At 37.5% G+C, this 26938-nt stretch overlaps 1 protein-coding gene across 8 annotated transcripts in view; it reads right to left on the bottom strand.

The window, feature by feature from the left end:
- Nucleotides 1–26938, bottom strand: part of CLOCK (clock circadian regulator) — a 135961-nt gene that overhangs the window by 27723 nt on the left and 81300 nt on the right. For 7 of the 8 annotated variants that reach the window (XM_045996451.1, XM_045996457.1, XM_045996411.1 and 4 more), the window contains 8 exons: nt 19906–19995; nt 9605–9725; nt 6406–6519; nt 6164–6282; nt 4105–4187; nt 3571–3677; nt 1606–1753; nt 1008–1083 (listed from right to left, as the gene is read on the bottom strand). In XM_045996451.1, coding sequence (XP_045852407.1) covers nt 1008–1083; nt 1606–1753; nt 3571–3677; nt 4105–4187; nt 6164–6282; nt 6406–6519; nt 9605–9725; nt 19906–19995 — 858 coding nt within the window. The remainder of the gene's footprint in view (nt 1–1007; nt 1084–1605; nt 1754–3570; nt 3678–4104; nt 4188–6163; nt 6283–6405; nt 6520–9604; nt 9726–19905; nt 19996–26938) is intronic. The other variant, XM_045996466.1, reaches the window with a different exon arrangement.

Raw genomic sequence — 26938 nt, 5'->3', positions numbered from 1 at the left:
TGTGGGCAGCTTCTGACCTAGCTCACAATGATCCCCACTTCCTGGTAGTCACCACCCTGTAAAATCCCTCCCCTAGAGACTGAACCTAGCGATTTGCTGCTAATGAACAGAACAGACAGAAGTGATGGACTATACTTCTGTGAACAGGTTACGAAAGACTCTGACTTTCATCTTGCTGCTGGTGTCTCTCCCTGGATCTTCTTACCTAAATGCTCGGACGTAAACAGCTACCTAGAAAGGAACTGAAGTTTGTCTCTGGCCATTAGCCAGCAATAAATCAAGGCCCTCAGTCCAACTGCTGCTAAGGAATCCCATCCTTCCAATAAGCACTGAGGAAGCTTAGAAACAGATTCTGCCCCAGGGGAACCTTGAGTTGACTGTGGCCCCCACTGACACCTTGATTACAGTCTTGTGAGAGACCCTGGCCCTCGAAGCAGAGGGCCCATCTAAACTGCCTAGATCTCTGACCCAGAGAAACTATGAGATAATAAATGTGTATTATTTTATATCATTAAGTTTTGTTACACAACAATAAGTAACTAATATACTAAACTTCTACCTGGTATTAATGAAAAGAGAAACCACAGTTTAAATTCTGACTCAACTCCAAGCCATGTGTCTTTAGGGGAGACTCCTCCCACTGAAAGCCTCAGTTTCAACATTTTCAAAATGGGGATATTACCTATGAGATAAAGATGTATAAGGAATAAATGACTCTTCATGATTCATATGAAGAACTAGCCAGAGCCTTGCACATTGCAGGAGATTAGTAAATGGTAGTTTAAATCCGAGATAATATGTCTCTCACTAAATAGGAGGCCCTTCAAATCTTTTTTAGAAGCAGAAAAGATTTTAAAATATTAAATTTAAAATAAAAATAAATAGTAAAATATAATTTATACCCATCACAAGTGAGGCAATGAAACATTTGAAAAATACTTTTCTTATATTGAGACTTGCCTTTCATTGGAAAGAAATAATTTTTTTTAAAACTCTAAAATACATACTTTATCAGCAGCTGTCTCAGGAAGAGACTCTTCAATGCCAAGTTCTCGTCGTCTTTCAGCCCTAACTTCTGCATAACTACAAATGGAAAAAAAGAATTTTCGTGCTTAACCATTCATTTAAAATACTGCAGAGATGTGTTCCGTGTTTGTTATGTGTCTTACTTGTTCATCACAGATTCCACAGTATCTGCTATGCACTACCCAAACCTTGAACCCATCTATAGTGTTCTATCTTAACCTAGGTATCTCAGAAGTTTTATATACTACTGTAAATGATCTGTGACTACATAGTACTTAAGAGGAATTAAATAAAGGAAAAGTATGCTTATCTATTCCAGTGCTCCTTTTACATGATGGACTTTGGTACATAAAAGACAGTTACAGCTTCTGCTCTAAACTATGACATTCATGTCAAGAATTATATATGTATATTAGCTCCATTCTATCTCCATATAATGCCTTTAATCATACACTGAAAACATGTATCAAAAAAATTAGGAGAAAGACCACTGTAGTTCTTAACAAGTTATGCCTAAAAATTACATTGCCAAACTATCAGTGTTTCTGTAATTCAGAAATGTTATAAAAGGATTATTACCTTACTACGGTGTGAGTACAAACAATAAACTCTGGCCTTGAATTCCACTGATGATAAGTGATATAATAATGAGTCTGAAGCCAAATCCACTGTTGTCCCTTGGTGAGGAACCTATAATAACATGATTTGCCTTTCCCATATTGCATTACTAAGAAGAAAAGAGAAAAAAATTATTGATTCATATCATTAGCTATGAATCTGGTTTTTAGCCAAAGCTATCATTTATATTTAAATCTATATACATAATTCTTCTGGCTTTTCAATAACATACATATCAGTTGTAAGAAAATGTTATTCTACAGAGATTATTCTACAGGCCTTAAGCTTAAGGTCCCAAGCAATTAACAGATCTTCCACGGTGCCCAACCTAGAGTCAGTGCTGATCTCAGAAATTTGTCACACACGATACATTTCCAAATACTTAAGAATGAGGCAGTCACACATTGGTTTCCTCCTACTAACATGGACTAAGGATAACAGCAATAAATAATCCCATTTGAGGTTTCCCCCCCCACAGGTACCCTGGCAGGGACAGCATCTTTGGAGCATTTAATTCAAAACTTTAATGAAAATTAGAATAAGTTTATTGTTTAAAGTAACTGGTAAGTACAGTATTACTCAAAACATTCTCTGTAGATTATAAGTTCTGAAGTCCTGTAACAGATATTAAGCAAAAAAAAAAAAAAAAAAAAAGAGTTCTATAGTTAAATTAATTTGGGAAGCACTGTTAAATAGTTTTACTTAGTTTTTCTTTTTAAAACTTTGAGTATGCTAATTTATGTCATGTTTCTGGGGGTGAGGAGGTGGTAGGGATTGATTATGAAGTGTTTCCCAGTTTTCCTTGACCATAAAATGTGTTTTTAATGGACTGGCATTCTGTGAAACAAACCTCAGGAAATGCTGGTCAGGAATCAATCTCTCTCTTCCTCTCCCTCTCCATGAGGAAACCGAGGTCTACAAACTCAATTCCTTGTCCAAAATTACCCAGCTAGTCAAGAGAAGTGTCCGATCTTGTCAATACATCATAGAGCTTAGTGCCCCTATCAATGGGAGTGAATAATATTCCTTTTGTGCTGAAATAACTTTACTCTGAAATCTTCCATTCAGTTGATACTGTTATGTAACATGGTTTATTTTTCATATAGAGGCTTACTAGACCAGCCTAAGACACCATGAAAATATCTTAAATATCTAATTAAGCTTTAGAGGACACTTCAAGAAGGTAGGATTTGGTAAGGAGAATCAGAGAAGCAAATAAAACACACTTCTGAAACAAAAAAAGAACAGCATGTGGTAAAGGGTCTAGGTTCTAATCCTGTCTCTGCTACTAATGAGTTGTGGGATTGTCAGTAAATTACTTGGCCTTGCTGTACCTCAGTTTACTCATGGAGATAACAATAATATCCACTTTCTAGAACTCTGGTAATGAATAACGGAGGTAACATACATAAATTGTTTAGAATTGCGTTGGCCAGGCACAACGAGATGCTACTGTTCCTGCTGCTAATAACCGTAACACAGCAGGTAACATTAAGCACTCACTGTGGCTTTCTACGAGTTTCTTTAAATATGTACTTGCCTCCTGGGCAGACTTACATGCCTGGAAAACAAAACTAATGAAGTAGGGTTAAGTACTTTGACATATACAATTTTCAAAGGAATCTCCTTCTCTTACTCCGGATGTAGAACTTACACACTTCAAAAACAAGGTTCATTAAAGCCATATTATAAACCTGTACTTACTAATACAGATTAAAATATGTAAAACAGAAACAAGTTTAAGTTTGATCTACAATTCCTACTGCATTGGCTATGAAGTAAAATCTTCCAAAAAAGGAAATCTTCCAGTATTTAAAAAAAAAAAATACAAAATGGTTACAAGTCTCATTTTACCACCCTCTATTAATACACTATTTAGTTGACCGGAAGCAGTTATTATCACCAGAAATATTAAAATCTACTTACAATGCTCATGACACTTTGCCAAATTTTCTAGGTCATCCACATGATAGTAATCATAGCCTGATGTTCCCAGAACTTCAAATGGCAAATATCCTATTATAGGTGGTGCCCTAAATTATAAAACAATCAATATTATAACTTTTCCATAATAAGAAATACTTCAACTAGAAATCAGTTTTTGGGGGGCACGTGGCTCAGTCGGTTGAGCATCTGCCTTTGGCTCAGGTCATGATCCTGGGGTCTGGGGACCAAGCCTGCGTTGGGCTCCTTAGTGGGGAACTTGCTTTTCCTTCTCCCTCTGACCCTCCCCCACTGCTTATGCTCTTGCTTGATCTCTCTCAGATGAATAAATTTTAAAAATCTTTAAAAAATAGAAAATAAAATAAATCTTAAAGAAATCAGTTTTGGGGGAAATCTTTAGTTTTGAAAAATGGGTAATGGATTGAACATCTCATTAGAAAAATTTTGTCCCTGACACCCATTAATTTCAAGACTTACATGACTTTTAGCTTTTAATGGAATTTAAAATGAAGTTACCTGTGATCTAGAAACAGGAACTTCCATTCTAAACTATGCCTGGATGTAAACTCTTCATTAGGTTCTTCAACAGTGCACATTTCCTAAAAGCAAATTAATAATTAAAATTTAGAAATACTGTTCTGTGCCCCCAGGAGAATCCTAAATATTGTCAGCCATGAAACTCATTATTAGATCATTTTTCCCTAAATTATTTTTTAATCACATTTTAATTTTCTAGTATTAAAGAACGTGACAATAAACATGCAGAATTCTGGGGGAGTATTTCTCACTCAACATATTTCTCTATTCACTCACATGCCTGTAAAACCCTAATTCTAAATTCAGATCTCTCTCTTGAATTACAGTTCTATATTTCTGTCTGGATGTCCCCACGCATCACAAACTCTGTATGTCCTAAAATGAACTAACTGCCTTACTCTTTATATCCACACAGTTTTGTATCTCGTTACAGGAGGCATACCCGTGTTGTGCCATAGTCTAGAAATCTGATAGTCACAAGACACTCTCATTTTCCCCTTTTAAAAACCACCTAAATGGCTGTTACCAAATCCTTTCAATTTCACCTTCTAAATTAAAAAAAAAACAAAAAACAAAAAAAAAACTATGTAATCCCATCCATCTGCAGGTGTCTTATTAGACTCTAGACTTGCCATTTCTGGCTCATGTTATTGCCATAGCTTCTCCCCAGACAAGTCTGTCTGTTCTTTAACTCATCTTTTACTATGGCCACAGTTACCTTCTGATACTCAAGTAAGATCTTGACTTCCCTGCTTAAAAACCTTCATGATCTCTCATTCGGTTAGGATAAAGTTTAAACTCTTTAGCATGGAGAAACAACAAAGAAACACATTTTATTTCTGGACTCTGCTTGCTGTTTTAACCATCCCTACGCCCTCCATTCACAATAACCCTAGACCCTAGTCATACTCAGCAATGTAGGCCAACCTCCTCTGTGTCCTTGAATGACCTCTTATAGCACAGTGAGGTGAATTAAGAGTTTGGGCTTTGAGAAAATGGGAATTGTAATTAATCTACCACTTACAACAGCTGCAACTTTGAGCAAGTAACGTAACTTCTCAAAGCCTCAGTTTCCTTACATATAAAATGAGGTTCATACTAGCATCTATCTAATAAAGTTATCACAATAATTAAATGAGACCGCACATGTGAAGTATGCAGCGATCAGCAAATGTTAGCTGCTGCTATCATTTCCTAAGAACAGAACAAGCAGAGCAAGACTGGACTAAGGTTCTCAAACTGCTACTTCTAGAATATGGTCTCCCTCTAAAATTAAATCTTAGCCTGGCTTATTTCAAGCCACCTTCTAGTGGCTGAACTATTTTCCCACTTGTCTACTACTAAACATCTACTTCTTGAGCCCCAGGGAATAAAATAAATTTTTTAACTGAATTTTAAAATTAAAAAGGTAAAATTATATGCAGTAAAAGGTCATGCATATTTCAAAAGAAAATTTCAAAAGCAATCTTTAAAAATTACCTAGATTTTTGGTCTTTCCCCTTGAGTATAGATTGTGAACTATATAAAAAAGTAACCTAACACTGCACAAAAGCAGGACAGTGGTGATATATAACCACTGGTTAACTGCAAAGGATATGTATTTTAAAATTAGTTATAATTTAATGGGTGCCTTGATAACTCATTTGCTTCAAAATAAATTAAGATGAAATCAGAGAGGGGGAGAAACCATGAGACTTTCGACTCTGGGAAACAAACTGAGGGTTGCTGGAGGGGACGGGGGCTGGGGGATGGTGTAACTGGGTGATGGGCATTAAGGAGGGCACTTGAAGTAACGAGCACTGGGTGTTGTATGCAACTAATGATTCACTAAATTCTACTTCTGAAACTAATAAAACTATGTTAATTAACTGATTTTAAATTAAAAAAATTATCACAACTGTGTATATTTAATGGCTCATGATCATTACTGCTTTAATGTTTGTAAGAAATATCAGTTATTCTGGAAACAACAAAAAAATTACATAAAGCTAGTTCTCATAATATGAAGTGAAATCCTCTTTGGAAAATAGAAACATACCTTGATGAACTGAGGTGTAGCTAATCTCACAGTAGCTACAAAACAAACTCTATCATCATAAGAAGGCCTGTGTGTGCGTTGTATAGTCCCTTCAAAACCATTGTGTGCTGAAGTGGATACTAAAAAAATAAGGAAATATTTATCAGTTACTCCAGTAAAATCTAGTTATTATTGATGTTCAAACATCTGTGTCTTTAAGAGTTTAAAGAACCAACTTAAAATTCACTATATTTTTAACTCACCACTATTTAAAGATTTGAAATTTCCTATAAATTTCACATATTCATAAGTAGACGGCTCCTTTGGGTCTATTGTTCCTCGAAGCATATGACAACAGAATTCTAACTGATTTTTTGCTGAAATGAGAAAAAATGTGATATATTTGTGATTTATCATAATGAATGATCTATAAGATGATAAGAGTTGTGTGAGTTTATAATCATTATTGTCTCCAACAGAAGTCCTCAATGACATTTTGCTTAGTTCATAAAAGTAAAATGTCTTTAAGAGATGATCTCATCTTATTCTTAATAGAGGAGACATATCTTCTGATATAAGCAACTATGTTTCCTCACTTTTATCTGTTTTTCCTTCTCATTCTTCGCTCTCACGTGAAAGAAAGATTTTGCTTCCCATTACAAAGCTAATGCTTCTCTCCACTTCGAACAGTCTTTCCTACCTTTTCTAGGACCAGGGCTACACCACTGTCATTCATTCCTTTAGCATCCATACATTCTCTTCTTTGGGTCCTTACTTTCCAATTTTAAATTTGTTCAGGTATTTCCACCTTCAACAAAGGTTTTTCATGCTACTCTTTTTAGTATCATAGATCTTCCTTTTTATTATGTGCTCTATTTCCACAGATTCATCTCCCTGAACTTTCATGAGATGTGGTGTTAGTCCTTACACCTCTCAAGAAATTTTTTAAGATCACCAACATCTGTATTGAGTTAACAATACAATCAGTGATCTTTCCTCGTTGTTTCTACCTCTTTAAGACTCATTACATCTTCATCCCCATAACACGAAACTTAACCTTCCAACCTTCCTATTTCCATAAACTCTCCATCAATCAATTTTCAAACTATGAGCATTCACAAGAGTTCTTTTTTATCTTTTACTATCCCCTTATAAATTTATTGGCATTGGTAAATTTATTTACTCCTAAATCTCTAATTCTAACATTTTATGTTTAAGACCAAATCTCGTATCATTATTTGCTTTAGGACATTTCTACTTGATTGTCCCACCAAGCAATTTAAACTCAAAATATCTGGAAGTGAATTTATCCCTCTTTCTTCTAAGCCAGCTGTTCTCTCCTTTGTCTTATGTGTGTTATCTCCTCAGTTAGAAACCTTACCAATTTGGTCTCTTCTCTATCATATGCCCCAAAAGTAATCCGTCACCAGGACCTGCTGTTTATTTCACCAAGCTCTCACTAGTCATTTTTTCCAACTTAGCATCCAGTACCACCAATTTAGTAGAGAAATTATCCTGCGTTCAGGTAGCTGCAAAATGTATAGCTTCTCCACTCCTGCCACTAGAATTCAGTCTCGCCTACTACTCTTAGACTGATATTACCTTCATCGTTATTTCAACACTCAAGGACTAGTAACACCTCTTCACTCACAGCATCACACTCATACTCTTTATTACCACAAAAGGCTTTATTATCAAACTCAAGAGATCTAACTACTTTCTTCCTAAAACCTTCCTCACTGATGACCCTGGCCACTTGGGGCACCTGTGCCCAATGCCAAGTCTTCCTGAGTTTATCTACTCAACACTCATATACAGGTTTTTCTTTCCACCCTTACTTCTATTGCTATTCTTAACTCCAGTCTGGTCCTTCCAAAATTTTTCACCTGAGCTTTACTTTTTTCAGACCACTTTTTTTGTTTTCCCCCAAATCCCTTTCACCGGCTCCTCATTATGTGAAAAATAAAACTCAAACTCCTTAGGATGAACTGGTGAGCCCAATTTCCTTCTCCGGACACAAATCACACCACCTGTACCACCCCACTTTCACTATGGCCCAAACCACCAGCTTGCAGGATCCTGAATTTTCTAAGCAATTTCCCCTGTTATATATCACATTATTCACTTGGCATCAACACTTTTGGGGGAGAAATGAATTTGTTTTGTATACTAATTGTTTAACTAGGGGGTCACGGATTCATTTAATTAAAGCTTTTCTCTATCAAAAAGTACAGTTACCAACCTCACCTCTGATCTTGGAAGCAGAAGTCTAAGAGCTGTCTTTCTGCCAGAAGCTTGCCTGCATTCAGTTCTCCAGTCAATTCTGCCCTTACGAAGGTCGCTAAAGTGGACCATCTCTCCTTTGTCCACCTACAGCTATGTCCCAGAGTTCCAACTTTCTTCTCTTTGCTCTATATGTTTACCTTAAGCAGTGCCATTCAATCTACGACGTCAAGCCTATTTATGGACACATAATTGCCTCTGTGTCCAATTCAGACCTCTTTCCTGGAATGGTCTATTGGTCAGTGTCATAAGAACTAGGCTTCAAATGGATTCTCCTTATCTCTAGTTCTTCTGGACTCCTTCTAATCCATTCTTAACAAAGATATATATTCACACATTGTTACACATAAATGTATGTGTGTGTGTGTGTTTATTCTTAGACAGTAAGTATGCTAAGAATTTCAGGGTTCAAAATACAAATAACTTTTAAAATGATTACGCAGTATTACCAGAAAATGCAAATATTTTAAATCATGAAAAAAAGTGATTAAACACTAAACAGTGTTATAACAATTTTCAGATTAAACAAGGGGTAATTTAGTGAAGAAAATGAGACATTCTGGTCAAATTAATTTGTCAAATGAATCTAAGAGAAATGTCTAACTTCTAAGAGAAGTATAGTATTTTGTACTTCTTGAAAGTAAGGACAATTTTTCACTATTCTTGACACTCTTATGAGATAGCACAAGTTCCAGGCATATTAAATATATACAATAAAAGATAACTTAATTCAGTTTAATTAATAAAGCAATTTCCCTTACATAATAATATTCTGAAATACAGAAGTTACTTTTTCCTACAGTTCCAGTGTTCAATTGGCCAATGACAGTGAAAATGAGACTATTTTAATTTTCTCTCATTACATACAAAAATGTTTTTTAATTTATTGCCAGGTTCCACTTCTGTGTGTAATATATTTTTATGGCGAAACTATTACAACAAAAAAGAGTGGGTTTCAATATACCCTGAAAGAGAGTACAGACTTTTAATATGGTCATAATTCCATTATGTATATACTAATATTTAAAAAGGATCTAATAGGGTATATGGAACGATGCTATGTGTTGATATGGTTTGACATGTCTGTGTTTGTTACAAAAACTAAACTGTGTTTGTTATAAAACTAAAGGAAAATGCAACCAAATACATTTAACTTTTTGCTTGATAGTGACTACTTACATTTTAAATATTCAGGGGTTAATGAATCACTTTCCAGCAGATGAGTAGAGAGTATTTTATAAACCTCTGAATGTTCCCCCTCTGGGATAAAATTAAATATACTTTGATCCACAAGATCAGACTAAAAAAGAAATTTTTAAAAAATACAATAATTTTAGTGATTCAAGATACATTTATTTTAAAAATATATCATCATTCTTAAAACATCACATGAGCACATGGCTAACTTTCAGTCATCTATAAAAACTGACAAATTCCAAGTTATAAAAGCACAGCTCAAAAAACAAGAGAAGGTGGAAGAGGGTTAACATGACTTCATGCCTCTGCTATGAGTGTCATCAGATCTATGATCAATATGACTGTGAAAGTCTGATAAATTATTTGCAAAGGTGAGTTTCACCAAATTTGAACATTTACTATGTAACAGGACTAAGAAGGTTTATTACAAATATCTTTGGCTAGGAGATACAGCATTACCATATATCCAAACCTCTGGTAAATTATGGTGGTGTACACTGTAACAAAGGACCAAAGCATTAGCCCCTGGCTAAGTGAACGGAAGATTTGATTTTGGTGTTATTTCAATTGTCTAGTGTGTCCTTTCTTTTTTATTTCATTTTTTCCGGCCATCTATCCTGTATCCCATTGTCAAAAAGCCTTGTTTTTAGATAACAAAAGAGGCAAGTAGTATGTTAAGCATTACAATCCTTACTAAAAATATGGCTTTAACCATGGTTTACTAACCAACAATAATTTGACAAACATCAGGTTGTCTATGATGTGCCATGGCTGTGGAATCAAAAATGACTAAGACAGTTCCTACACTTGAGGACTACTGATAAGGGGCGCCTGGGTGGCTTGCTTGGTTAAGTATCTACCTTTGACTCAGATCATGATCTCAGGGTCCTGGGATCAAGCCTGCATCAGACTCCATGCTCAGCAGAGAGTCTGCTTCTCCCCCGTCCTCTGCCTTCTCCCCCACTCATGCACATGTGCACTCTGTCTCAGATAAATAAAATAATAACATAATAATAATAAAAAACAATCACTGACAAAACTTCAGAGACTTCACATTTCCTATCAAATCTAGTCCATTTGATGTGGTTTCTCTACATTTTCAAACAGCCCCATAGAATTCTGGGAACAGTGAAGTGGTATGCCAAGAACTGTGGAGGAAGGGATGGAGGGCAAGGGAAGTGAGAAGGGGTTGTGGAGGCCGGGCTAAAGGTCTATGCCCCTGCATTCAACGAAAGCACTTCCACTGTTTCTATTTTAAACACCAAACACTTTGTTAAAAAAAAAGGCAAAGAAAAATAAAAGCAAAACAAAGGAAAAAACCCTCAAAGAACAATGAAAAACAACCATGGGGGCTAGTGAGAGGTAAGAAAGGGATGTTTTACTACTCTCCACACATTTTCTTTTCTCTAGCCCTCACTGTCCAACCCATGAAGTAGAGTATCGTTCCCTCCCCTTTCCAGATTTGTACTCTGTACCTTTCAAAGTTTAATTCAAATTATTTCCTTCAAAAAAGCATTCTCTTCTTGCTCTTTGCAATGACGTGGATGGAACTAGACGGTATTATGCTAAGTGAAATAAGTCAGTCAGAGAAAGACAATTAACATATGATCCCACTCATGTGGAATTTAAGAAACAAAAAACAGATGAACATAGGGGAAGGGAAGGAAAAATAAAATAGGATGAAAATTGAGAGGGAAGCAAACCATAAGAGATGGTGAACTCTAGGAAACAAACTGAGGGCTGCTGGAGGGTAAGGTATAATTGGGTGATGGGCATCAAGGAGGGTACTTGATATAATGAGAGCACACACAACTGTGAATCATTAAATTCTACCTCTGAAATGAATTTTTTTCTAAAAAGCATTCTCTAAACACCATAATTCACAGTAAAAATAATAAAATTCCTTTAGTATTTATTACTCATATCATTCCTTTTTCATAAAAAAACATTGGTTATATTTTAATGTCTATGTCCTGCTACCCCATGAGTGAACAAAAGGGCCCTATCTCTTACACCTTTATCTCCCATCCTGCAAATCAAGACAACACTGGCACAATGCTTTGCATATAAGTGTTACCAGTACAGTAAAATATTTTGGACTAAGGAGTTATTTGATAAAGCTTAAGGGATAACCATACCAAAAATACATCTGTATTTTAATGAGATTTTTCTGAAAGTCTGAAAAATCTCCAGAAGTAATGAACTAAAAATTGAAGCATGAATAAGAGCAAAAGCTAGAAAACTGCTTTTTACTGACAAAATAAAGTATCAATAATCTATGCATTGATACCAATATAAAAGTTGTCTTAAGAGAAAAATAAGACACCAATTTAATAACTCATTTTATTTATTTTTTCAGCGTAACAGTATTCATTCTTTTTGCACAACACCCAGTGCTCCATGCAAAACGTGCCCTCCCCATTACCCACCACCTGTTCCCCCAACCTCCCACCCCTGACCCTTCAAAACCCTCAGGTTGCCCCAACCTCCCACCCCTGACCCTTCAAAACCCTCAGGTTGTTTTTCAGAGTCCATAGTCTCTTATGGTTCGCTTCCCCTCCCCAATGTCCATAGCCCGCTCCCCCTCCCCCAATCCCACCTCCCCGCAGCAACCCCCAGTTTGTTTTGTGAGATTAAGAGTCATTTATGGTTTGTCTCCCTCCCAATCCCATCTTGTTTCATTTATTCTTCTCCTATCTCCTACCCCCCCATGTTGCTTCTCCATGTCCTCATATCAGGGAGATCATATGATAGTTGTCTTTCTCCGATTGACTTATTTCACTAAGCATGATACGCTCTAGTTCCATCCACGTCGTCGCAAATGGCAAGATTTCATTTCTTTTGATGGCTGCATAGTATTCCATTGTGTATATATACCACATCTTCTTTATCCATTCATCTGTTGATGGACATCTAGGTTCTTTCCATAGTCTGGCTATTGTAGACATTGCTGCTATAAACATTCGGGTACACGTGCCCCTTCGGATCACTATGTTTGTATCTTTAGGGTAAATACCCAGTAGTGCAATTGCTGGGTCATAGGGTAGTTCTATTTTCAACATTTTGAGGAACCTCCATGCTGTTTTCCAGAGTGGTTGCACCAGCTTGCATTCCCACCAACAGTGGAGGAGGGTTCCCCTTTCTCCACATCCTCTCCAGCATCTGTCATTTCCTGACTTGTTCATTTTAGCCATTCTGACTGGTGTGAGGTGATATCTCATTGTGGTTTTGATTTGTATTTCCCTGATGGCGAGTGACGTGGAGCATTTTTTCATGTGTCTGTTGGCCATCTGGATGTCTTCTTTGCAGAAATGTCTGTTCATGTCCTCTGCCCATTTCTTGATTGGATTGTTTGTTCTTTGGGTGTTGAGTTTGCTAAGTTCCTTATAGATTTTGGATACTAGCCCTTTATCTGATATGTCGTTTGCAAATATCTTCTCCCATTCTGTCAGTTGTCTTTTGGTTTTGTTAACTGTTTCCTTTGCTGTGCAAAAGCTTTTGATCTTGATGAAATCCCAACAGTTCATTTTTGCCCTTGCTTCCCTTGCCTTTGCCGTTGTTCCTAGGAAGATGTTGCTACGGCTGAGGTCAAAGAGGTTGCTGCCTGCATTCTCCTCAAGGATTTTGATGGATTCCTTTCTCACATTGAGGTCCTTCATCCATTTGGAGTCTATTTTTGTGTGTGGTGTAAGGAAGTGGTCCAATTTCATTTTTCTGCACGTGGCTGTCCAATTTTCCCAGCACCATTTATTGAAGAGGCTGTCTTTTTTCCATTGGACATTCTTTCCTGCTTTGTCGAAGATTAGTTGACCATAGAGTTGAGGGTCGATTTCTGGGCTCTCTATTCTGTTCCACTGATCTATGTGTCTGTTTTTGTGCCAGTACCATGCTGTCTTGATGATGACAGCTTTGTAATAGAGCTTGAAGTCCGGAATTGTGATGCCACCAACTTTGGCTTTGTTCTTCAATATTCCTTTGGCTATTCGAGGTCTTTTCTGGTTCCATATAAATTTGAGGATTATTTGTTCCATTTCTTTGAAAAAAATGGATGGTATTTTGATAGGGATTGCATTAAATGTGTAGATTGCTTTAGGTAGCATAGACATTTTCACAATATTTATTCTTCCAATCCAGGAGCATGGAACATTTTTCCATTTTTTTGTGTCTTCCTCAATTTCTTTCATGAGTACTTTATAATTTTCTGTGTATAGATTCTTAGTCTCTTTGGTTAGGTTTATTCCTAGGTATCTTATAGTTTTGGGTACAATTGTAAATGGGATTGACTCCTTAATTTCTCTTTCTTCAATCTTGTTGTTGGTGTACAGAAATGCAACTGATTTCTGTGCATTGATTTTATATCCTGACACTTTACTGAATTCCTGAACAAGTTCTAGCAGTTTTGGAGTGGAGTCTTTTGGGTTTTCCACATATAGTATCATATCATCTGCGAAGAGTGATAGTTTGACTTCTTCTTTACCAATTTGGATGCCTTTAATTTCTTTTTGTTGTCTGATTGCTGAGGCTAGGACTTCTAGTACTATGTTGAATAGCAGTGGTGATAATGGACATCCCTGCCGTGTTCCTGACCTTAACGGAAAAGCTTTCAGATTTTCTCCATTGAGAATGATATTTGCGGTGGGTTTTTCATAGATGGCTTTGATAATATTGAGGTATGTGCCCTCTATCCCCACACTTTGAAGAGTTTTGATCAGGAAGGGATGCTGTACTTTGTCAAATGCTTTTTCAGCATCTATTGAGAGTATCATATGGTTCTTGTTCTTTCTTTTATTAATGTGTTCTATCACATTGATTGATTTGCGGATGTTGAACCAACCCTGCAGCCCTGGAATAAATCCCACTTGATCGTGGTGAATAATCCTTTTAATGTACTGTTGAATCCTATTGGCTAGTATTTTGGCGAGAATTTTTGCGTCTGTGTTCATCAAGGATATTGGTCTGTAGTTCTCTTTTTTGGTGGGATCCTTGTCTGGTTTTGGGATCAAGGTGATGCTGGCCTCATAAAATGAGTTTGGAAGTTTTCCTTCCGTTTCTATTTTTTGGAACAGTTTCAGGAGAATAGGAATGAGTTCTTCTTTAAATGTTTGGTAGAATTCCCCTGGGAAGCCGTCTGGCCCTGGGCTTTTGTTTGTTTGGAGATTTTTGATGACTGTTTCAATCTCCTTACTGGTTATGGGCCTGTTCAGGTTTTCTATTTCTTCCTGGTTCAGTTGTGGTAGTTTATATGTCTCTAGGAATGCATCCATTTCTTCCAGATTGTCCAATTTGTTGGCGTAAAGTTGCTCATAGTATGTTCTTATAATTGTCTGTATTTCTTTGGTGTTAGTTGTGATCTCTCCTCTTTCATTCATGATTTTATTGATTTGGGTCCTTTCTCTTTTCTTTTTGATGAGTCTGGCCAGGGGTTTATCAATCTTATTGATTCTTTCAAAGAACCAGCTCCTAGTTTCATTGATTTTTTCTATTGTTTTTTTGGTTTCTATTTCATTGATTTCTGCTCTGATCTTTATGATTTCTCTTCTCCTGCTGGGTTTAGGGTTTCTTTCTTGTTCTTTCTCCAGCTCCTTTACGTGTAGGGTTAGGTTGTGTACTTGAGACCTTTCTTGTTTCTTGAGAAAGGCTTGTACCGCTATATATTTTCCTCTCAGGACTGCCTTTGCTGTGTCCCACAGATTTTGAACTGTTGTGTTTTCATTATCATTTGTTTCCATGAATTTTTTCAATTCTTCTTTAATTTCCTGGTTAACCCATTCATTCTTTAGAAGGATGCTGTTTAGTCTCCATGTATTTGGGTTCTTTCCAGCTTTCCTCTTGTGATTGAGTTCTAGCTTCAGAGCATTGTGGTCTGAAAATATGCAGGGAATGATCCTAATCTTTTGATACCGGTTGAGACCTGATTTGTGACCCAGGATGTGATCTATTCTGGAGAAGGTTCCATGTGCACTAGAGAAGAATGTGTATTCTGTTGCTTTGGGATGAAATGTTCTGAATATATCTGTGATGTCCATCTGGTCCAGTGTGTCATTTAAGGCCTTTATTTCCTTGTTGATCTTTTGCTTGGATGATCTGTCCATTTCAGTGAGGGGAGTGTTCAAGTCCCCTACTATTATTGTATTATTATTGATGTGTTTCTTTGATTTTGTTATTAATTGGTTGATATAGTTGGCTGCTCCCACGTTAGGGGCATAGATATTTAAAATGGTTAGATCTTCTTGTTGGACAGACCCTTTGAGTAGGATATAGTGTCCTTCCTCATCTCTTATTATAGTCTTTGGCTTAAAATCTAATTGATCTGATATAAGGATTGCCACTCCAGCTTTCTTCTGATGCCCATTAGCATGGTAAATTGTTTTCCACCCCCTCACTTTAAATCTGGAGGTGTCAATAAGACACCAATTTAAAAAACTAAAACTTTCATTTTGGAAATGACTATTGTTTTCTATTATTTATTCTTATCTACAATTTCTTCTATTTCAGTAAATTATGATGTGAGCCATGTTACCCTTGCTTTTCTACCTATAAACTTGTAGGAGGTTTCATATTTATAGAGAAAAAATATGAATGACTAGTATAGAGTGGTATGGTCACAGGTAATGCTTCCCCACCATTCTGCTTCCCCTGACACTTGATAATCTGAAATGTCAGAGTTAGCAGGCAACTAATGAATTAATGAATGTGTCAAACTTTCCTTTAACCATTACATTTAAAATCTCTAAATGAAGCTAATCATACTTGATGTTGGCAAACCACCCACTCAGTTCCCAAACACAATTCAAAGGGAAGAAAATAAAGTGGTAGCTATCTGGATCCTTCTACCCTCTTAATCATTTTCATGAAAAAGAAATATAAAACCTGCTGTTTATAAAATGGGACCTAAATCAACAGCCTTTCTGTTTTCTTTCTTTCCTCTTCTTAAACTGGAAATTTGTGCCTCTTAATCCCCTTCTCCTATTTCATCCATCCTCCCCCATCTCCTCTGGTAACCACTAGTTTCTTCTCTGTGTTTAAGAGTCTATTGGATCTTTTAATTCATTTCTTTACTTTTTCAGATTCCACACATAAGTGAAACTATTTAGTGTATGTCTTTCTCTGACTTATTTAACTTAACATAATACCATCTAGGTCCATCCACGTTGTTCCAAATGGCAAGATTTCATTCTTTTTTATGGCTGAGTAGTATTCCATTATATATATACACACCACACCTTCTTCACCCATTCATCTACTGATGAACACTCGGGTTGCCTCCACATCTTAGCTATCATAAATAATGCTGCAATAAACAAAGGGGTACATGTATCTTTCTGAATTAGTGTTCATGTTTTCTTTGGGTCAATACCCAGGAATGGAATTACTGGATCATTCAGGTCTTTCTGTTTTTCTCTACAGTAGGTCAATGTGACCATTAAGTGGAAACTATTCACTCCCACCAATTTCCTTTTCTTTCAGGTAGACAACCAACAGTCAGATAATTGCTTTTAGTTTGGAAATATAAACACAAGTTGCTTAAAAAGGATTAAAAGCTCCTCTGAAAAAAATGTCAAATATATGTTGGATATAATAACTATGTTCCTTTTGTACAGGCACCAGGAACAAAAATTCTGGCCCTATCAAATAAGCTTTCAAAATCATTATATAACTATTCAAAAAAATTCTAAATTACAGTTTCGCATACTATGTTTATACCAAAGTCCGTACTGACTTTCTTAAAACACACTTATGTTTATACTTCCCAACTAACAAGTTAAGAACAGAAAAGGAAAGGAAAAAGTATCTTCAGAGCAGCACTTTCACTCTTGGACTCTGTTACACTGTAACAGGTTAATCATTCTCCCACCCCCACCTCCCTCCCCGCCCCACATTACAGGTGATTACGAGTTTAATATACTCTCTCTCTGGAGCACATTGAACCAAGTGTGAGGAAATAAGTTTGTCAAGTGTTACCAATTTTAAGTTCCCAGTCAAGAGGCCTGACTTTTTGTGTTGCCACTTTTATTAAATGCTTGCATAATTAAGTCCAATTTCTCTGGGAACATGTCTGCTGATAACATAAAGGCAGGCTGGGCTGAGGAGGTCTAAAATCCCTTCTGATGCTGAGGTTGTATGACCCTATGATATGATTTTGTCACAGAATGTCAAACCAAGAAAGGGGAAAAAAAATCAACAAAATGCCTTCTCCTAATTGTTAACCACAAATAGGTTGAAATGTACCTAATTTCGTAAGTATGAAGTGACAAAGAAAAATATTCTTTTTGTAGGACCTAAAGTATCAGTTTTATAATTTTATAGTCAGAATTAGAATTTAAAAATTTTAAGTCCCACTGAACACTAAGATGGCAAATTCTAATTTCTCAAGAGAACTGAATTATAAACACTAACGCCTAACTTGGGGATTTGCTAATGTTTCTTTCCTTTCAGGCAACAACCAAAATTCTATTTTAGACAAAAAAGGTTTGCATATTAAAATGAAAAAATTATTTTAAACTATTTGCTACAGTCATTTTTTTAAAAGATTTTATTTATTTGACACAGAGAGAGAGATCACAAGTAGGCAGAGAGGCAAGAAGAGAGAGCGGGGAAGCAGGCTCCCTGCTGAGCAGAGAGCCCAATGCGGGTCTCGATCCCAGGACCCTGAGATCATGACCTGTGCCGAAGGCAGAGGCTTAACCTACTAGCCACCCAGGGGCCCTGTTACAGCTAATTTTTAATGACAACTCAAAATAGGAAAGCACATATTGTTTTCTATTATGCATAATCCTAAACAAGTATTATTTCATTTTCTCAAAAGACACTTGTGTTTATGTTTTCAAACCACTAAATAACATATAATTCAGCAATGTCAGTGATGTGAGGTAATGTAATGTACAGTAAGCAGAGAAAAGCAAAAAACTGTTTTAGAAAAGGCTACTCTTAACTCAGAATGAAATGAAATGGGGCTACTGGATCAGCAGCAGTCCTCTTTGCCAAAAAAATACACCTGCCAGTCTATAAGCTTTGGCTTACACAATCAACTAAAAAGATCCAGAAGATGTGAGTAAGAGAGGAAACTGGGCATGCGGCATATGGGAACTCTCTGTACTATCTTCATTTTTCTGTAAATCTAAAAACAGTTCTAAAATTAAAAGTTAAAAAAAAAAAAAAAACAGGAGGGAATGTGAGGGCAAAGAGGGTTTGCATTGAGAAGGAAAACATTAATGATTAAACACCTAAATCCCTGCAGAATCTGATCTTTAAGTGTGGAGTCTAAAGCTATAAAATAAGCAGAATAATCAAAGGAAGGGTGATAGTGCTTTTTGCTATCTCCTGAAAGAGACCTTTACAGAAGAGTTTACTTTGTATTATTATAAATCTTCAAAAGATGGGCAATTTAAGGGTAATTTATAAATAACTTCAGAATATTTATACTACAAGTCCTACCTCAGATAAGAACAATTATATTTTTAAACAATTACATTTTAAATAAAAACTTTAAATTTAGGGGGCGCCTGGGTGGCTCAGTGGGTTAAGCCGCTGCCTTCTGCTCAGGTCATGATCTCAGGGTCCTGGGATCGAGTCCCGCATCGGGCTCTCTGCTCAGCAGGGAGCCTGCTTCCCTCTCTCTCTGCCTGCCTCTCTGCCTAATTGTGATTTCTCTCTGTCAAATAAATAAATAAAATCTTTAAAAAAAAAAAAAAACAACTTTAAATTTATAAAAACTGTCAACTGCAGCACAGCACCTAGCATAACAGTGTGACACAGAGTAGTCAATAAATACACGTTTAATAAAACAGCAAACAATAAGATATAATTCAGGTATTCATCAACCTAATCAAAATTACACAATATAATTCTTTGCTAATTCTGTTAGTCATACTGAAAATGGTCATTATAAAATTCTCATTTCTAGCACAGAGCACAAAAATTCTGTACCTATTATTTTTAGTGTGTTATTCTAAGTTATTCTTTTGAGAAAATTACTTGAGTTCCTCTAAAAGGAACAAATAGCTCCCCCCAAATTTACTTTTTCTAAGATATTCCCAGTGATTTAAGCAACACTGTCACCAGGCTGATTAAAAAGGAAACACTGAAAACAGCATTAGAATAAGAAGGGCAGAGGTTAGATACAGTGGTAGTTAAAATATTAGTTACTGCCAAATAGGGAGACATGGTTAGAGCTCTCCTCCTGACTCTAACCACTGTTCAACATTGCTCTGGGGATCCTCTTCCTCGTGCTTTAGAACATTTAAAATAGGTCTTAAATAAGAAAAAGATCACAGGATACTTACTGGTAAATGTTCAAGTAATGAAGTTATACTCTCAGACACATATATTATGCTTCCATCTGTCATGATTGCTAAAAAAAAACCATCAAGAGCCTGAAATTAAACATAATGGTCAGTTAAGCGAAAAGAAAAAAAGCATAGGACAGGAAAAAAAAAAATCTAATTAAATGACAAAGGACTTAGTGTGTAATTTCCAGAGTGCTGCCAAATGCTAACTTTTCCCTTTACAACACCTTAGTACATATCTTTGTGCATTCTTAAATGTTTCATATCACAATATGGTCATACATGGAGAGTTAGCTTCTAAAACAGATACCTAATGTTCTATCATTATTTTATGTATATTATAAGAGAACTGCCTTATTTGAAGATGCTGGTATCTGACATGACATCAATGATATGTCTGACACAACACATTCCCACCTTTTGGGTATATTAATGAAAAGATGTTCGACTGAAACTTAAGGAGATACATGAGGTTAAAGTGAAAGGGAAATTAAGCTGAAAAAGTAGGCTGGGTCAGATCATGAAAGGCCTTGAATACCAGGTCAAGACATAAGGACTTCATTCAAAAGGAGTCTAGAAGCAGTATTACATGCATTTAGAAGAAACAGAATTATGTTAGGAAAATTTCAGTGGCTTCTGGAAGTCGGGGAAGTTAATGAAAATCTGAATGAAATCAGTAGCAGTAAGAACAGAGAATTAGGCAAACTTTGAGAAATGGGAAGTTAGAGTTCAGAGAGAAGCTAGTACAGGGGATAAAATAATTAACAATAAAGCAATCCTGTACTTTTTATTTTATAAAGTATTTTCACTGGAGAACCCTAGGCACAGAAGTGACAGCTGAAGAAATGAGAGCTGCAAAAGACAGAAGCATGCCAAAGACAAACCCTGGGAATAATTATCTACACAAGGGGATGAGGAGGAGGACAAGGGCCAGAGAAAATGACAGAGAATAAAGACGTTGTCAAGGAAGGCAGTGGAAGAGAAAATGACAAGGTGAGAGAGGCAGAAGAGGGACCGGTCACTATAAAAAGAGATCAAACAGGATAAGGACTAAGAAAATGACAAGTGAATTTTGATGACTCTTAAGAGTTAGGTCAGTAGCGAGGTGCATCAGACTACACTGAGTTTAGAGACAGTGGATATTGTTCATTACAAAGTACTCCTTTTTGAACTTCAGAGGGAAGGAAGGAAAAGGACAAGTTCTAAGGGGTCCAAGTATCAAGGGAAGTAACTCAAGTATATACGCAGGTTGAAGGAAAAGAAGATCCAGTGGAAAAGATGCTGAAGATAACACATCAGAAAAGACAGACCATAAGAAGAGCTCCTCTCTGCCTATCGAAACGGTTATCATGCTAAATTTAAGATTCTTTTTAATTATAGGGCTCTCTCAAAGGATAGCAACTGCTGGTAAGAACCATATCTATCTTCTTGAACACTGTCTGCAGCACCTCACAGATATGTGGCATGTAGTGGATAAAAAATATCTGTAGTATATAATATATGGACCTGGGAGTCAGAGTAATCTCCTGCTTTGAAATAACTGTTGAAGAATTGCTGAATATATGGAAAAAGGTACCCTCCATGTCCCCTCACCTTCTACTGGGGGACAGATCTGGATGTCAGAAAGAACTTATTTTGAGTAGATGCCTATCTTCTAGAATGACTCAGAAAAACCCATTCTTGGCTGAGTGTATGTGTATGAGAGAGAGAGAGAGAGAGAGAGAAAGAAAGAGAACCTTGTAATTTAAGAAAATTCAAGGGATACCTGGGTAGCTCAGTCAGTTAAGTGCCTGATGCTAAATTTCAGTTCAGGTCATGATCTCAGGGTTGTGAGATCAAGCCCTGTGCTGGGCTCTGCACTCAGCAGGGAGTCTGCTTAAGGTACACACACTCTTTCTCTCTCTCTCTCTCCCCCTTCTCCTCTCTTTTCCTCCCTACCTCTTACAGCTCCCCCCCCCACACACACACATATGTGTGTGTGCTGGCTCTCTCTCTCTCAAGTCAATACAGAAATCTTAAAAAAAAGAAAAAAGAAGAAAAGAAAATTCATGAAATTATTTTTACCAAAACTCCTTAGTACAATAATGCCTGTATTATTATTTCATAATGAATGGCTTAAGAAGAACATACTTCATGTGAAGCTAGATTCTGTTATCTCTAAAAGTAAATTAATATTTATTATGATGATATGTATTTGCTCTTAGGATATTTGCTAGAAACTGAGTGAAGATCCCTTCTGTGAAAAGAATGAACTGAAATCAGAACTCTTAATAACGTAAGCCCATTGCCAGAACCGGAGCCTAGCCTTTTAACTCCGACACAGGCAAAGGCTAAGCAGAGAAAAGCCTCCACCAACGTACCACAAAAGTCTTAACACAAGAAAGGACCCAGGGCCCAGGACTTCTTTTGAGAGGAGGGATTTAATTTCCAATTCCAAGCACAGTGGATGGGTACACCAAAAACTTAAGGGGTCTTGAGGAGGGCCCTAAGGAGGAAGACTAGAGAGATATGGATGAGAAAGTTAGACAGGGAAGGACATCCTACTCCCAAGACTGAAGCCTGTGAGGCTTATCCCCTTTCCCATCTGTATGATATAATAGGAAGAGTTCATTAGTTAAAACTGTTTGTCTTCAATGATGGTGGCAGAGGAGCAGGATCCTAGCTATACCTTGTCCCCGGATACAACTTGGTAACTATCAAATCACCCTAAATATCCCAGAAATCCATCTGAAGACTGGCAGAGCAAACAACTAAAGGTAGAGAAGAGGCCACATTGAAGAAGGAAGGAAAATGCAGAGAGGCCGTGAAAAAGAGGCTGCTACAGTGGGGAGGGAGCCCCAGTACAGAGACTGACAAAAGACAGACTAGCACACAGGGGAGTACAAAAGGAAAACAAATCCCCATAGCACCTGGGTTTGGAACATAAGAGGGGCCGAATTTCATGAGTTCTGGCAATCAGCAGGGCTTAACGCTAGAGTTCTAAAGATCTGCAGGTTTGGCTCGGAGAATCGGGGGTCACTGGGGAAGAAGGCAGGGCAAACATCCTGTGGACACAGTGCGGAAATGGAGCTCTGAAGAGCAGGTGGGACATAGAGTGGGGAGGTTATTCACTCATCTCAGAGTGTATCCCAGAGAGAGAGCATTCATAGAAAGACCCCACCAGGAACAAAGGAACTGGCAGGCACCATTTCCCTCTCCCGCCCCTCAGCCTAGGCACACAGCCACCTGTGGGAACAAGGGCAGCCTCAGCACTCACTACTTAACTCGTTTACACCGAGCCGCATCCTTCTGTGCTCCAGAAAAACCACCCTTTCCAGTCACATTTGTGTCAGTCCCAGTGTGATGGCCCCCCCGCACACCGCCCCCAAAACCCAGCCCAAACCCTTGGCCACACCACTTCTCCCCACCCAGAAGTCTTACAGGGCCTCAGTTTCACTGGTGGTAGTGACAGGTCTCATTTCACAACAGGTGAAGAGAGCCTCCGCAGACGACTTGCCTGAAGGGTAAAGTGGCCAGGACACAACAGCAGAAAATACACACAGCACATGCTGGAGATACTCCTTGAAGTGCTAGGCTCTGGGGAAGAAGTAACACTACTCAGCAGGGCATTACAAAACCTCTCCTTCATAAGGCCATTACCCTCAAGAACAGGATGATGAAAGTGACTTTCCTAGCATAAAGAAGCAGCCAGAGACTTAAACAAAATGAGAAGGCACAGGAATTTGTCCTAAATAAAATAAAAGGGCAAGGCCAGAGGCAGAGACCTGAGTAAAACAGATATAACTAACATGCCTGACAGAGAATTTTAAAGTAATGATCCTAAATATATTCACCAGACTTGAGAAAAGAGTGGAAGATATCAGCAAGACTCTCAACACAGAGATAAGGAATAACATAACAGAGAAAAAGAGCTCAATGAACAAAGTGAGAAATATACCTAATGGAATGAACAGTAGAATGGAAGAAGCAGAAGAATGAATTAATGACCCACAAAACAGAGTCATGGAAAATAATCAAGCTGAAGAAAAGAGAGAAAAGAGAATAACACTAAATGAGAACAGACTTGGGAACTCAGTGACTCCCATGAAACTCAGTACCATTCATATTATAGGAGTCCCAGAAGAAGAGAGAGTAAAGGGGGCAGAAAATTTATTTGAGGAGATAATAGCTGAAAACTTCCCCAATCTGGAGAAGAAAACAGATATCCAGACCCAAGAGGCACAGAGAACTCCAAACAAAATCAACAAAAGCAAATCCAGTGGTAAAGAAAAAAATCTAAAAGTAGCAAGACAAAAGACAACAGTTACATACAAGGGAAACTCCCTAAGATTAGAGGGGGATTTTTCAACAGAAACTTTCCAAGCCAGATGGGAGTGGGCATGATATATTCAAAGTACTGAATGGGAAAAAAAAACCTGCAGCCAAGAACACTCTACACAACAAGGCTATCATCCAGGGGTGCCTGGGTGGCTCAGTCATAAATCATCTGCCTTCAGCTCAGGTCATGATCCCAGGGTCCTGGGATCAAGCCCCACATCAGGCTCCCTGCTCAGCGGGAAGCATGCTTTTCCCTCTCCCACTCCCTAGCTTGTGTTCCCTCTCTTGCTATGTCTCTCTCTGTCAAACAAATAACTAAAAAAATAAAATCTTTAAAAAAAGAAAAAAAGGCTATATCATTCAGAACAGAAGGAGAGATAAAGTATTTCCCAGACAACAACAACAACAAAAATAAAGGTTTTCCCAGGCAAACGAAACTAAATGAATTCACAACCACTAAATGAACCATGCAAGAAATACTGAAGGGGACTATAAGTCGAAAAGAGAGACCAAAAGTGACAAGTGTGAAGACAGAGAACACAAAAGCAATAAAAATGGGTATTTCTGTAAAATATCAAACAAGCAACTTAAAAATAAAAGGATGTAAAATATGACACCATTTACCTAAAACATGGACAGGAGAGGTGTAAAGAATGGGTTCAAACTTAAGCAACCATCAACTTAATGTAGACTGCTACATGCAGAAGATGTTATATACAAACTTAATGATAACAACAGATCAAAGATACTAATAAATATGCAAAGAATAAACAGAAATACATCCAAATGTATCACTAAAGAAAACCAGCAAACCATCAAAGAGAAAAGACAAGAAGGGATCAGAGAAACTCTTCAGAAGCAACCACAAAACAGGTAATAAAAGGGCAATAAATACATAATTTGGATAATTACTTTGAATACGAATGGACTAAATGATCCAATCAAAAGACATAGAGTGACAGGACAGATAAAAAAAACGAAGACCCATCTATATGCTGATTATAAGACACTCATTTTAGACCTAAAGATACCTGCAGATTGAAACTGAGGGAAAGGAGAAATATTTATTGTGCAAATGGATGTCAAAAAAGAGGCAAACCAAGAAACAGACTCAATTATAGAGAACAAACTGATGGTTACTGGAGGAGAGGTGGGGGGGATTTGAGGAGGGTGGGTGCCAAACACATGAAGGGCATTAAGGAGGGCACTTGTGATGACCAGTGACTGTTGTAAGTGATGAGGTACTATATTCTACACCTGAAACTAATATTGCACTACATGTTAACTAGCTGGAATTTAAATAAAAACTTGGGAAAAAAAAAAAAAAGAAAGTCAGAATAGTAATACTTAACATAGGACAAATTAAACTTTAAAACAAAGATGGGGTGACTTCCAAGATGGCAGAGGAGTAGGAGACCTTAATTTTGTCTGGCCCCAGGAATTCAGCTAGATAGCTATCAAACTATTCTGAACACCTGCAAACTCAACAGGAATCTAAGAAAATAGCTACAACTCCAGAAATAAAAAAGCAACCACTTTCTGTAAGGTAGGAGGTACAGAGAAGTGAATCCAAAGTGATATATGGAAAGACAGTGGGGGAGGGAGGCTCCATCAGCCAGCCACCTGCAAGTGACAGAGCAAGGGAACACAAAATCAGAACATTTAGAAGCTTGCTCCGGTGAAAAGATGTCACTTAGGCAACTAAGTAGGGGGTGGAAGCCTCACTAGGGCAGTGCAGTCTCAGGATCCTCAGGGTTGCAGGAAGACCAGGGTTCATATTGGAGCGGGGAAGCCAGCCACAAAGGGTCAGCCCAAGAGAGGGCTCTCAGCTCAGGGTTGCCATAAACCGCGATCCAGGGCACAGTGGGGCCCCTGCTCTTCGAGCAGCGGCCCAAAAGCAGCAGAACCATGGAGAGACCCCTGTTCCTCCCCCAGAAGGAGCAGTACAAAGGCATGCCACAGAAGCCTGCTGGGTTTGGAGACTTCACATGGGGTTGTGTGCCAGAGACAGAAACGCTCAGTTATAGGCTGGGTGAACACATGGTGTGGCCAGAGACTGGGGACACAGGAATGACTGACTTCTTTTCTCTAAGGGCTCACTGAGGAGTGGGGCCCTGAGCTCTCAGCTCTGGGAACAGAGATGAGAATACTGCCATTTTCATTCTCCTCCTCTAAAGCTGCAGGGAAAACCTTCAGGGAACAACAGCCACATAAGAGCAAACCAGAGCAGATTACTAGCCTGGCCCCTGGCGAGGGTGGTACAATTCTGCCTCGGGCAAAGACATTCGAGATTCACTGCAACAGGCCTCTCCCCCAGAAGATCAGCAAGAACATCCAGCAAAGATCAAGTTTACCGATCAATGAGAACTGCAAAACTACAGTATTAGGGGAATACAGCACATAGAACTCATGACTTTTGTCCCATGATTCTTTAGTCTTTCCACTTTAATTTTAAAAATTTTTTTCTTTAAAATTTTTCTTTTCCTTTTTCAATCAACTTCCTATTTTATCAACCTTTCTTTAAATATATTTTTAATTTTCATTCTTACAGTCACATTCTAACCCTTCATTGTATTTAACCTTATTTTTGTATATATATCTAAGTTTTACTTTCTTTAAAATTTTGAGATGCAGTTTCTCCTAACACACCAAAATACACCCAATATCTAGTATATAGCTCTGTTCTGATCACATTCTCTCTTTTTTTTAAAAG

The sequence above is a fragment of the Meles meles genome, chromosome 2 (assembly GCF_922984935.1).
Source record: "Meles meles chromosome 2, mMelMel3.1 paternal haplotype, whole genome shotgun sequence".
Taxonomy (NCBI): Eukaryota; Metazoa; Chordata; class Mammalia; order Carnivora; family Mustelidae; genus Meles; species Meles meles.
The sequence above is the reverse complement of the archived record's forward strand: the minus strand, read 5'-3'. Positions and strand labels throughout refer to the sequence as shown.